Source organism: Cetorhinus maximus, chromosome 11, assembly GCF_964194155.1.
Source record: "Cetorhinus maximus chromosome 11, sCetMax3.hap1.1, whole genome shotgun sequence".
Lineage (NCBI taxonomy): Eukaryota > Metazoa > Chordata > Chondrichthyes > Lamniformes > Cetorhinidae > Cetorhinus > Cetorhinus maximus.
The window spans coordinates 54520702-54533344 of NC_135889.1; the positions used below are offsets into that span (position 1 = coordinate 54520702).

Consider the following 12643-nt stretch of genomic DNA (forward strand, 5'->3'; position numbering starts at 1 on the left):
TTGACACAAAACTTGGAAGTATTGTGAACTGCGAGACTTGTTGAGGATGTGGGCTGGCGGAAAGTCTGCAGATAAAATTTAATGCAGAGAAGTGTGAAGTGATACATTTTGGCAGGAAAAATGAGGAGAGACAATATAAAAATAAAGAGTACAATTCTAAAGGGGATGGAAGAGTAGAGGGACCATATGGGGTATATGTGCATGAAATGTTGAATATGGCAAGGCAGGTTGAGGAAGTGGCTAAAAAGGCATACAGGATCCTGGGCTTTATAAACCAAAACATTGATTAAAAAACAATGGCAGTTTTGATGAACCTTTATAAAACATTGGTTCGTCCTCATCTGGGGCGTTCTGTCCAAATCTGGACACCACACTTCAGAAAGGGTGCAAAGGTTTAGAAAGGGTGCAGAAAAGATTTACAAGAACGGTTTCATGGACGAGGGACTTCAGTTATGTGGATAGATTGGAGATGCTACCACTGTTCCTTAGAGGTGGGAAAGATGAGAGGAGATTTAATAGGAGTATTCAAAATCATGGGGGGGCATTTGAACAGAGCAGGTGGAGAGAAATTGTTCCCATTGGCAGAAGGGGCAAGAACCAGAAGATACTGTTTTAAGGTGAATTGCAAAAGAACCAAATGGAGGAAAAGCTGTTTTACTCAGTGAGTGGTTATGATCTGGAATGCACTGATTGAAAGTGTGGTGCAGGCAGATTCAATTGTGTCTTTCAAATGGGATTTGGATAAACATTTGAGAAAAAAATGGAGGGCAATGGGTAAAGGTGGGGGGATTAGAAATAGTTTGCAGAGAACTGGCACAGAAACAATGGGTCGAATGGTATCCTTCTGTAACTATTCTATGAAATTTATGAATAAAGAGTCACATTTCTATGGTGCCCCCCTCCCCCTCCAAAACTTGAGCATATCGGAGAAACTTTTTAAAGAAATTCAACTTTAAATATATTTAAGAGTCCAATTGGGCTTGTTGGATTGTTCCACCTGCTTCACCACCTGTTGAGTTGTGTTAGTTAAAACCAGTAAGAGTAAAGCAACGGCAGAAGGCTTTCCAAGGGGATCTAGAAAATCTATGAATTTATTGAGGAAAAACAATGAACGGAGCATATATGCCAAAACAAAGCCATTTTTTTCTGACAGCTCCCAGAAGGTATGGCCCACATAAGGAAAGATTTTACGACCTTAAATTATAGTTATTTGTGTGTGGAGGTAGCCATTTCCTATTTGGGTAGGACCTTGCTGCTATTCAGCCAGTGCTGTTTCGCAATGTGAATTAGTATTGCTTCATTGCAGAGTCTGCTTCTTCCTGGTTCAATTGATCGCGCATCAAGTGCGTGTTGGGCGGCGGGCGAGGGGTGCCTGAGCTTCGGCCCTCCGGCCTGAGGGGGCGCTGGCTCTGCCTGGCAGCGCTGCCCTGGTGTGTGCGGCGCGGCCTCTCTACGTCTCCTTGCAGTGGGACAGCACAACACCATATGGCAAAGTGAAAGTTAGGGCTCTGGGCTGGTGAAGTTTAGTCGTTAGGAAGCGGACCAGCGCGCGGTGCCCTGCCTAGCACGAGGCGGGGTGGGGGGCAGCCGCCTTGCGCTCCAAAATGCCCAGACGGTAAGTTATCGCGTCTTCCGCCGGGTTTCAGTCGCGTCCGGAGTGCAGGCCGCGATGCCTGGAGCGGCTGGTGATCAGGAAGCCGGGCAGCGAGTGCGATAGAGCGGGTGCTAATGTGGAGGCGTTGCAGGATGAGGTCGGGCCCACACATGTATGTGTGTGTGTCGTACCCCCCCGGACTGTGTGCTGCTGAGGTTCAGAGGCCTGGCTCAGGCCGAGGCCCCGAATGGCAGCGAGCGGCTTCTTTTCCAATCGCTGCCCGCAGATCAGTACCTGATGTCTGAAAAACCTGCTGATTTCCAACTTGGCTCGAGATTTCAAACTCCAGTTTAAAGCAGCTCCCCTTAACTTTGGGGAACAAACAGTTTTTACCTCTTCTGTAAACTTTGTTTTTTATAAAAATATGCTTCTGACATTGCTTTAATTCGAGCTGGAATGATCACAATTTTAAAAACTACAATTCAAAGGCGAAATATACCTGTTCTGAGACATTTAATTTCTTGTCAATTTAGTCGGTTTTGGGGGGTTCCTTAGGGCTAATCCAATAATTTGCTTTCGGTTTGTTGAAGTGACTTTGCAAATTCATTATTAAAACTTTGCAGGCATCTTTTCCTGTATTTTAGGGCCTGAAATTGTTCATACAGTACAGGGTAATAGAACAAACTATTGATCTCATTTCACGACGTTAAAAACCTATGTTTCTCGTAAATATTTCAGTCAATTTGCTGGTGTGTTAATCTAGAAGTTGTGATCTGTGAATTTTTTGTATATTCATAACAAGTGATGTCCAAAATGCTGAATGAAAACACATCAATGTAAGATCGAGTTGGTGGTAAATGTTCTTGTTTTTATATTTAAAACTACTAATGAATTTAATAACAAAATTATTGGCTCTGTAAGCCATTCAGACAAGGTTCCAGGTTTGATTACTGATGTTTTCTGGTTTACCTGATTTTCGATTGAAGGGAAGGAATGTTGTGATTGACTTCTTCAGCTTTGGTAAAGAGGGGTAAATCAGACACGCTTCCCACAAGAGATAGGAGCAGGAGAAGACCATACAGGTCATTCAGTACAATCATTAAATACAATCATGGCTGATGCTTCAACTCCACTTTTGCGCTCGCTCCCCAAGTCTCTTGATTCCTGGGGAGACCAAAAATCTGTCTATCTCGGTGAATGTAGTCAACAATGGAGCATCCACAAACCCCTGGGCTAGAGAATTCCAAAGATTCACAACCCTTCGAAGAAATTTCTCCTCAGTCCTAAATAATTGTCCCCTTATCCTCAAACTGTGCCCCTGTGTTTTAGCTTCCCAGATCAGGGGAAACAACCTCTGTCTGCTGAGAAGCCCCTTCAGAACCTTGTACGTTTCAATCTGATGGCCTCTCAGTCTTTTAAACTCCAAAGAATATAGGCCCTGTTTACTCAGCCTCTCATTCCAGGGACCAGTCTAGTGAACTTTTGCTGTACTGCCTCCAATGCAAGTATATCCTTCCTTAAAAATGGAAACTAAAACAGCACATGCTATTCGAGGTGTAGTCTTACCACAGCCCTGAGCAATTGTAGTAAGGCTTCTTTATTTGTACTCCAATCCCCTTGCAATAAATGCCCAAATACAATCTGCTTTCCTAATTTCCTGCTGTACCTGCATGCTTATTTTGAGTTCCTTCTAAGTGCACATGCAAGCCTTTCTCAACATGAATGTTTACAAGATTCACACCTTCTAACATTCTGCTTTTCTATTCTTACGACCAAAGTGAATAACCTTGTGCTTCCCCACGTTACACTCCATCTGCCATTTTGTTGCCCGCTTATTTAACCTGTCTCTAACCCTTTGCAGCCTCTCTTGTGTCCTCCTCACAGCTTACATTTCCACCTAGTTGTGTGTCATCAGCAAACTTAGATACCTTACTCTCAGTCTCTTCATCTAAGTCGTTACTGTAGATTGTTAAAACTGAGGCCCAGCACTGATCCTTGTGACACTCCACTAGTCACAACCCGCCAACTTGAAAATGCCCCATTAATCCCTACTCATTTCCTGGCCGTTAACCAATCCTCTCTCCATGTTAATATATTACCCAACTCCATGAGCCCTTACCTTGCCTATTAACCTTTTGTGTTGGCATCTTCTCAAATGCCTTTTGGAAATCCAGGTATACTACATCTACTAGTTCCCCTTTAACTACCCTACTAGTTATATCCTCAAAAAACTGGAATAAATTTTCCACTTCTAACCAATATCAAACAGCTTTTGCTGGAATTAGATATGAAAAACTGGGCTTGACCTTCATATACCTCCACAGCCGAATAACCTACTCGTGCTCAGTGCCGAGCCTTCGCGTCTGAATATGTGCAAAGGCTTGACAGCTATACCTCACCAACAGTCAATACCTTCACAAGAAAAGGAGGAAAAAAAACTTACCAAATTATCTTGACATAAAATATGATTCAATTTTTTCCCAATTGGTAATGTGTCCCATCGTGTTTGTTACAGTAAGCCAGAGAATTATTTTTATCAAGCATGCTTTGCATATCCCCATTTTTGTGACTGCTGCTCAATTATGTGCCCTGTGTCATTGTCCCCATGTATATCCTTGAATTATACACCCATCAGGCCCTGGAAAGCTCCTAGGTTGAAGGGAGGTTTTAGATTAATAGAACCTTTGAGAATAGTGGGCATGAGGCTTGAGGTGATGGGCTGGAGGCCTGGCCATTGCTAGCAGAGGGACGGACACGATGCTAATACAGCAACCAAAACTGGCCAGGCGACTAGTCTTAACTCAAGGCTGTCCCAAGAGTCAGTTAATTGAGTTATGCTCAAGACAGTGGTTTACACATCCAATTTTTTTATCCTCATTCCAGAGAAATGGAGTTTTCAACATGCTGTTATAGTAAAGTATTTTAATCCACATTGATTTAATGTGTAGTTTAGGTGTCAGCCTTGGCTCAATGGTTGCACATTTGCCTCTGTCAGTAGGTTTTGTGATCTGGGCTGATAAGTTAGTACGGAGTGAGGGGATGGAATGTTGTTGGTGGTAATATCTTTTGGCTGAGATGTTATGTTGAGGCCCCATCTACTCCCTCGGATGAACGCCAAAGATCTCCTGGCACTGTTTGAAGAAGAGGGGCGTTCTCCCAGTGTCCTGATCAATATTTATCCCTCAACCAACATTATTAAAAATCAGATTCCTTATAGGCATTATCGCACATGTTTTTGGGCTTTTACTATGTGCAAATTGACTGCCAGATTTTCTGCACAAAAACAGTGACTGCACTTTCTAAACACTTCAGGACGCCTTGACAAATAAATATATAGTGCTTCCTGGATGATGTGAAAGCTTTCTTGTGTGTTTAGTTTAAATATATGTTAATTGTAACCTGTTACACGTATGTGAATTTGGATTGGCACTGCAAGTTATCTGCAGATTGTAGCAAAGAATCCCTTATTTTCAGGCTTTGAACCCGTCTGCCTGACTTTTCATATGTCAATGTGCACATTTGTTGATCATCTGAAATTTCCAAATGCATGTCTTTGAATCTGTTTAGATGGTTTTTAATTTCCCTTTTCTATGATGCTTCCCTTTAGTTAAATAGATTCCAAATGTCCCAATTTTATGTTTGAACACAAAGAATATTCAGGTACCACACAGGAGATTGCAAGAAAAGATGAAGGGATATGGAATTAGAGAGTGGTTAGAAAACTGGATTTAAAAATGTTTAGAATGGAAAAAGCAAGAGTTAACAGGAGCTTTTAAAAGTGTGGTTGGAAGTGGGTAGTATTTTCCGCACATGGTTCACTTCTGTGGCCACTTGTGTTCGTTGTCCAAATCAATAACTTGGGTCTTGGTCCAGAGCAGGGGTCTGCAGCCTGCAGCTCTGGAGCTGCGTGCAGTTCTTGAACGTCTCATCTGCAACTCCCAACTTGTTCCAGTTGGATTGCACTAACATGAAAAAAGTCTAAAAAGTGAAGAAAAGTCAAAGCCATGTTTTACATTGTGAGGATAACAGTCGAATCATTATGCCCCATTTTACTGATTATTATTATAATAAGGAACATCACCAAGCTCTAAATAAATTAGTTTGAATGGTATAGATGCACCATTGTTATAGATAATGCCTTTGGTTTGAAGTGCAGGTTTTATGATTGCAACCATTATTGTTTCTAATATCATTGAGATGATAAATTATTCTGAATGTGCTACTAAAAGCTATTTTTGTATCATAAGAATCATTAGCTGAAAAAATTGTTTTAATTCCAAACAGTTGTTTTAAAGGTGACTTTACTGACAAAATTATAGCAAGCAAAAGTCATGATAATTCAGAGTTAGGTGTATTTTAATTTCTATTGATACACAGTTGTAAATGATGCATTCCACCAGACACACTGGGTAATTTGCCAAGTATTTGGTTTAGAAATGCTGAATTTTCAGTTTGCGGCTTCAGATAGTTTTTATTTTAGGCACATTTTTCTTAAAAGGCTCTCCAGGTAAACAAGGTTGTCAACACTGGTCCAGAGTGAGCATCTGCAGAATTGACTTCAAAATGTCTTAGATTTTGTGGTGCTATATCCCTGTGCCCGTAATCCTGCCTATGCCATGATATGACAGAAAAGACTTCAGTAGCCACAGTGTTCTCCTATCTTATAGCTGCATCAAACAGCAGTATTCAGATTGGTGCGATAACATCATTAAAATTGAAGTGAAATATATAAAGAGGTTGCAACAAACAACTTTGTAGATTTCATTTTGCAGCGAAAATGTTATAATTGTCAGCACTGAGTATAGAATGCCTTTTCAGCTTAATAGTTTGTTTTAAATTGTCAGATGAATGTTTAAATGTAAATAAATTGGTTTCTTTATTAAATCTTTTTTTATTTACTCTTCTACCTTCCTCCTCTGATAGCGAACAAATTTGTTGGGTGTTCATAAAGCTGAATGGCAGATTGCTTTGCAGAAGAGCATATTGATTTATTTTTAAAGAATATGCAACCAGTGTTAATTCCTTGACATTTGTAAGCATGTTTTGAGGGCTTTTGTGGTCGCTTAATGGAAACCAAATATAATGCTTACCTGTATATTGTATGCTAACAAATTTCTAAATAGATAATTTTGATATACCAATACAAAATCAAAGGTAAATGTGTTTGTGAGGTTTTGCTTTGCAAAATAAATCACAGCATGCAAAACCAACTCGATATAAGACTACAAAACGTATCTGTAATTTCTGTATTCGCTTACAGATCTATTTGTCCTCTTTGGTACTGGGTTTCTTCATTTCCCAGTTGATCTTGTGCAGTGTTTTGACTCAGTATCAAAGTTGCACTTGATTGTATGCTTTGCATTGCAAATTGATCATAGAGGTATCAGTGATGTAAAGCTCTGCTGCCAGCAATCAAAGCCTTAATGAGAGGAGAATGACTTCAGAACTGTGGGTTATCTTTCAGCAGCCTGAGTAAATGAAAAATTTCCAATCCATGTTGGTGAACAGTTGATCATCTTCCTTGGGGTTTTGCAATTTTATGTCTGTGTTCCCATGCGTGGCTTCTAAACTTAGATCTGCTTCTGCTCTCGCTTCTAATGTGGATATTTTAAATAATTTTGATTTTAATTCTCCAAATTAAAAGTACTTGGCAGGCCCAAAAGAATATGCCAAATATCAGGTACAAAACATCTTTTTATGAATAATTGATAAAATGTCCTTGAAAGTTTTGTGTACTTTTTTGAATGAATCAAGAGCTGAGAAAAGTTTGACTAACTATAGAGCAAAGGACTGGGAAAAGAGCATTCTAGAAATTAACGGTTCAACAAGAGACCATTCAATCCATTGTTTCTGTGCTGACTTTCAGCTGGAACAAGACAAAAGTGTTTCCATTGTCTTGTTCTGTTGTCGTATTCCTGATTCCATATTTGCTTCAAATGATTACTCTGTTGTGCATTTCAGAAGAGATACTCGTCTCTCGTCAAACATGCACAGACCATTCCATGCTTTTAATAATTGTCTGTTCAAGGAAATATTTCCTAACTTGTTTTCTGTGACAATTTTAAATTGGCCCAACAATACTGACGATTTAATCGGAGGAAGTAGTTTCAATTTGCCGATATTTTTTATAATTTAAAAAAAGCTGCAAACCTCCTCCACTTGAGTCAAAACAGTCCCAGAATCTTCAGCCTCTTCTCACAATGAATTTGAAGCCCTGGTATTGTCAAACAAGTTTGCACTATGTACTCCCTATGCCTTTGTCCTTTTATAATGGGGTCCCCAAAACTGCATGTAGACTCTGGCCATGCTGTTTGCATTGCACAAATTTATCCTATCCCCATTGTTATTGTGCTTATTGTTTATTGTTCTTGGTTCTTGTTTCTGGTTTGAAATGGTGTGTTGCTGCCCTGTTATGTTGTGATTTGTGCTATTTTGTGTATATGAAATTCCATTACATATTGAATTTGTCACACAGCTAACAAGGTGCTCTTTGATATAATAATTGAAGTTACTTTTTTGGGGAAAAATTACCAAGTTTTATGCTTTTCTTTGAGGAGACCTATTGAGAGAAGGAAAATAAATAAACAAACGGCAATAAATAAATGGCAGATTTATTGCATAGGCAGCTAATGCAGAACAAGGAGTTATTTATGCAATCTAAAACTTCATAGGTTACAAATTATATATGCAAACAGCACTAGTTGCTAATGATGATATGTGTGGCTTAAAACAGCAGCCTCTAGTGTACTCGCTTTCCTTGTGCCAATAGGAAATGTGGTGTGACTAGCCATATTCTCATGTCTGTTGCCAATTGGGATGAACCAAAGCATCAGCTTATACTTGCCAATAATTCAAACTCCACCCAGGCACTCCAAGCTGAACTCAAGACCTGTCAGTGGACTTGGATTTGAGAGAAAATGTTCTCCAGGATTTATGACCAAATTCATGCAACTGCAAAATAAAATCATACTTACTTGTAGAATTTTTTTTGATGTAGGTTGCTTGGGTGGAATTTTTCAGGTAGCTAAAACATCAAGAAGGTAGATCAAATCAAATTCACAAATTCATTTTTTTGCTAATTAGTGTGGGGTTAGTAGCTTTGGAAACGGAAGAACAATTTTCTTGACTTCTCTGTTCCTTCTTTTCAAATCTCACCATGGCCTGACCTCTCCTGTCTCTGATCTCTCCCAGCCAAACAGCCCTTTGAGATAGCTGCTCTCCTTCAGCTGCCTAAACTCTAATCTCTAGGATTCCTTCCCTAAACCTCTCTGCCTTTTGACCTTTCCTTCGTTAAGATACTCTGAAAACCTTCCTCTTTCACCAAGCTTTTGGTTATCTATCCTAATATCACCTTAATGTGGCTTAGTGTCATTTTGTTTTATGCCGCTAAGTGCCTTGGTTTTTTTTACATTAAATATGATAATGCATTTTATTGCCCCACAGTCTTATGAATTTTTAAGACTTTCTGTATGTCATGGAGTTTTATTTGGAGTTGGTGTACTTGGTCACTGCCTTTGTCCTGGCTGACATAGGATGTTAAACCAGCTTCCCAGTTGGCAGCAGGTGCTAGCAGTCTGCATCTCCCTGAAGCTCGGATGTGGCACTTGTATCAGGCCATGTGGGAAGCTTTATCTGCAATATGTTCAAATATTGTTCACGAAGAAGTCCATGACGCTCAGGTGTTGGGATAATCTTGCTCCTTCATTGGGATAACTCGTTCCTCTACCTTATCCACATACTGTTAGTCTTTGTATTCAAGGCTTTCTTCGCTCCTTTCTTGAACACTGCTTTCTGAGGCAATTTTGAACTCAGCTTGTTGATGTGACACTGGTGAGGCCCCACTTTGAAGTTTGACACCTTTCAAAAACATAAAGGGACAGCAGATGTAAATGTTATTAGAATAGAGAAACAAATGTTGAGTTGTTTGATTGTCCAGTAATGTTGTGAATTATTTCACAGAAGCTTTCCATCTGTCCTCAACCTGTAATATTGATTATGATATTGCTGTTCAAATTATTTTAAGATAATGTAAACCACATGCATTGTTAGGACAAACAAATGCTTCACTAATAAATTTTACATGACATTTTGCTTTATTTTATCCTGATTGATTCAGATATCCATCATGGATGTCTTGTCAGAATGAACCAGACTATTTGAGAATTGGTATTTAATATTCAAGTCCGAGAATTGGCTAAAATGGAAGATTTTTTTGATCCAATCTATTTTGGCTGGATTCAAACGGAGATTAAAGGGCAATGTTTTAATCTCGTATGTTAAATAGCCCCCAGATTTTAAAAGGGATCCATGGCAATTTAATTACCAGTCTATTGCTATTTACATTTTTAATTGAACTCCAATGTAAGATTTTAAACCTTAACCCTAATTAACTTTTAACTCATGTTATGGTGTTGCTTTTTAATTTTGGAATTTCAGATGCACTTATCAAAATAGAAAATCAACCAAGCATTGTATAATAATTTGTGTAATCATGGGAAGATGAATAGTGCACATGAAGCAGATACTATATAAAAGTTGGTTTTAGGAATGATATTTTACTGAATGTTGCCAAAACTTAAAATTTATCAGTTAAGTTTTCAAAGGATTGTTTTAAATTGAAAATTAAAAAGATTACTAAGTGTTCACCATCCAGTTAAAAAGCCCTTTCAAAATATGAGGTTGAAAGCTGATGGTCCCCACCTGTATCTCTTAACAAAAAGTTAGCACCAATATATTTTTTGCTCTTCCTGCAAACAATCTTCCCCCTTATTGGTATATACTTGTAATGTAGAGGAGAAATCGCTTAGCCTTGTGCTTTGAAGCAACTGAATTGCATGTATACTTGGTTGAATCTCTTTATTCAGGCAAGGCTTATAGGGGAAAATTTTGCATGTCTTAATTCACAGAGCAATAGATCAGGTAGCAGATGGGTGCTGATTTCCTCAAATATTATTGAGCTTTCCTGTCTGTGCTTCAGCTACTCCCTGTGGCATAAAGTATTGCATTGTCAAACACCTCTGCATAAGGATATTTCTCCTAACCTCTGTATGTATGATGATGATTAAAACTTACCGTCTAAATTATAGCATTTTGTCCTGAATGAAAACTGATCACAAGTTGAAATAATGACTTTTATGAATAGTGCCCCAAATTTTTTGACTTTGTGGGTTGCTTAGGCGCATAAAGTAGACGTGTAAAGTTTAGATAGCATTTTTCACCTCCAGGAGTCCCATAGTGCTTCACTGCATGGAGTCATTTTGAAGTATAGGTTCTGTTGTAATGTATGAAAATGCAGAAGCCAATTTGTGCTCCAGAATGTTACATAATCAGTTTTGAGATAAATTAGCTAATATTCTTTTTGTGGTCTTAATTGATCAACTCATTCGACAGAAGGCACCTTTAGCAGTTCAGTCCTCTCTACTGTGTGGAAGTGTCAGTCTCGGTTATATGTTTAAGTCTCTGGAGTGGGACTTAAACCCCTGACCTGACTTATGAGGCGAGAGTGCGACCACTGAGCCAGAGCTTACACCTAAAGCTTTGAAAGCACGCAGAATTTATGTGGTAAGTTTTGGCTCAGTTACCCGCTTTAGAGGGAGGGTAAACATTAGATCATAATCCGAGCAAGTGCAAACTGGGACATAAGGCTGGTGAAAATTGTAGAGGTACAATGCAGTGAGGCCACGGATTGAAGATGAAGCAGATTTTAAAGTTGACCTGTTAGGCAGCAGGAAGTCATGAAAGTTGTCAAATGCAAGATTGTTTGGCATGTGGGACATTATGTGCAGGATAGGATATTGTTTGATGAGTCTTCGAGGAGTTGGAATGCAAAAGCTGGTGAAGGATGATGCAAACATTGTGAAAATCATATTTTGGGCTAAAAAAGGGCTAAAGGAAATGCAAGAGAAACTTTTTTGTACAGGATTGGTAACTGGAATAGGCTACTGGCACAGTGGTGAAATAAACATGAAAGTATCTCAAGAAAGAACTAAACTGGTTCCAGAGAATAAATGGGAGTTACAGTATTAGAAATGCACCAAGTGGAACGGTGGGTTATATGGACTGAAGGTCTTCCTCAAGAAACAGTAATTATGTTTAATTTTATTGGCTAAAATGTGAGAAGACTGCTAGAGCAACATCTCCATCACCCTACCAAAACTACCAGGATTCAACAGTAACTTCTTGGCAAGTGCTCAAAATGTATGTGAAGGCAGTGTGCTTTCACCCTGCCCTTGAAGCACCTGCATTGTACCAGTGCTTGACCTTCCTTCAGTATCTTTAATACCTCTGAGTAAAATTACAACCAGCTTTGGGATTTTTCTTATTCATTTACAGGATGTGGGCTTCGCTGGCTAAGCCAGCATTTATTGCCCATCCCTAATGGTCCTTGAGAAGATGGTGGTGAGCTGCCTTCTTGAACTGCTGCAGTCCCTGTGCTTGAACTGCTGCAGTCCCTGTGGTATAAGTGCACCCACAGTGCTGTGAGGGTGGGAGTTCCGGGATTTTCACTCGGTCACAGTGAAGGAACGGCGATCCAAGTCAGGAAGGTGAGTGGCTTGGAGGGGAACGTCCAGGTGGTGTTTGTCATGAAGCTATTAGTGTATATAATATTAGTGGAAAATATTTTTCTTTTAAAATAGAGGTTTAGTCTGTGGGTGTCTCATAATTGGATTAAAGCCAGCTAGTCTGGGTGCTTTGATGTGTACTGGTTTTGAGATGTAAACAGAGAGGTAGAGTGCATTTGCATTTTTTTGAATAGAGCATTCAAGAAGTAGGGTGAATTGTGGCACCTAGCGAGCAGAGACCAAGCAATATGTTTATATTGCTAATAAAATTGGTACTATGAAAGGGGTTTATTGTTAGAAGAGGCTGGTGATACAATGGGAATTTACATTAAGTGGGCTGTGCTAGGTATAACTTCAGCTTTGTGTCTGTAGAGCAGAGGCAATGTGAGATCAAAAGCAGCTGTAAGCCTCCAACTGTCTCCACAGGAACCAAAGTGAAAAGAACCTCATTTTGAATTCGTACGGTGAAAATGCTTTGCCTCGTGTC

At 39.4% G+C, this 12643-nt stretch overlaps 1 protein-coding gene across 2 annotated transcripts in view; it reads left to right on the forward strand.

The window, feature by feature from the left end:
• Positions 1-1366: 1366 nt before the first annotated feature.
• Positions 1367-12643, forward strand: part of cwc22 (CWC22 spliceosome associated protein) — a 110456-nt gene continuing 99179 nt past the window's right edge. For both annotated transcript variants that reach the window (XM_078551943.1, XM_078551944.1), the window contains exon 1: positions 1367-1615. In XM_078551943.1, the coding sequence (XP_078408069.1) occupies positions 1605-1615 (11 nt within the window). In that variant the 5' untranslated portion in view covers positions 1367-1604. The remainder of the gene's footprint in view (positions 1616-12643) is intronic.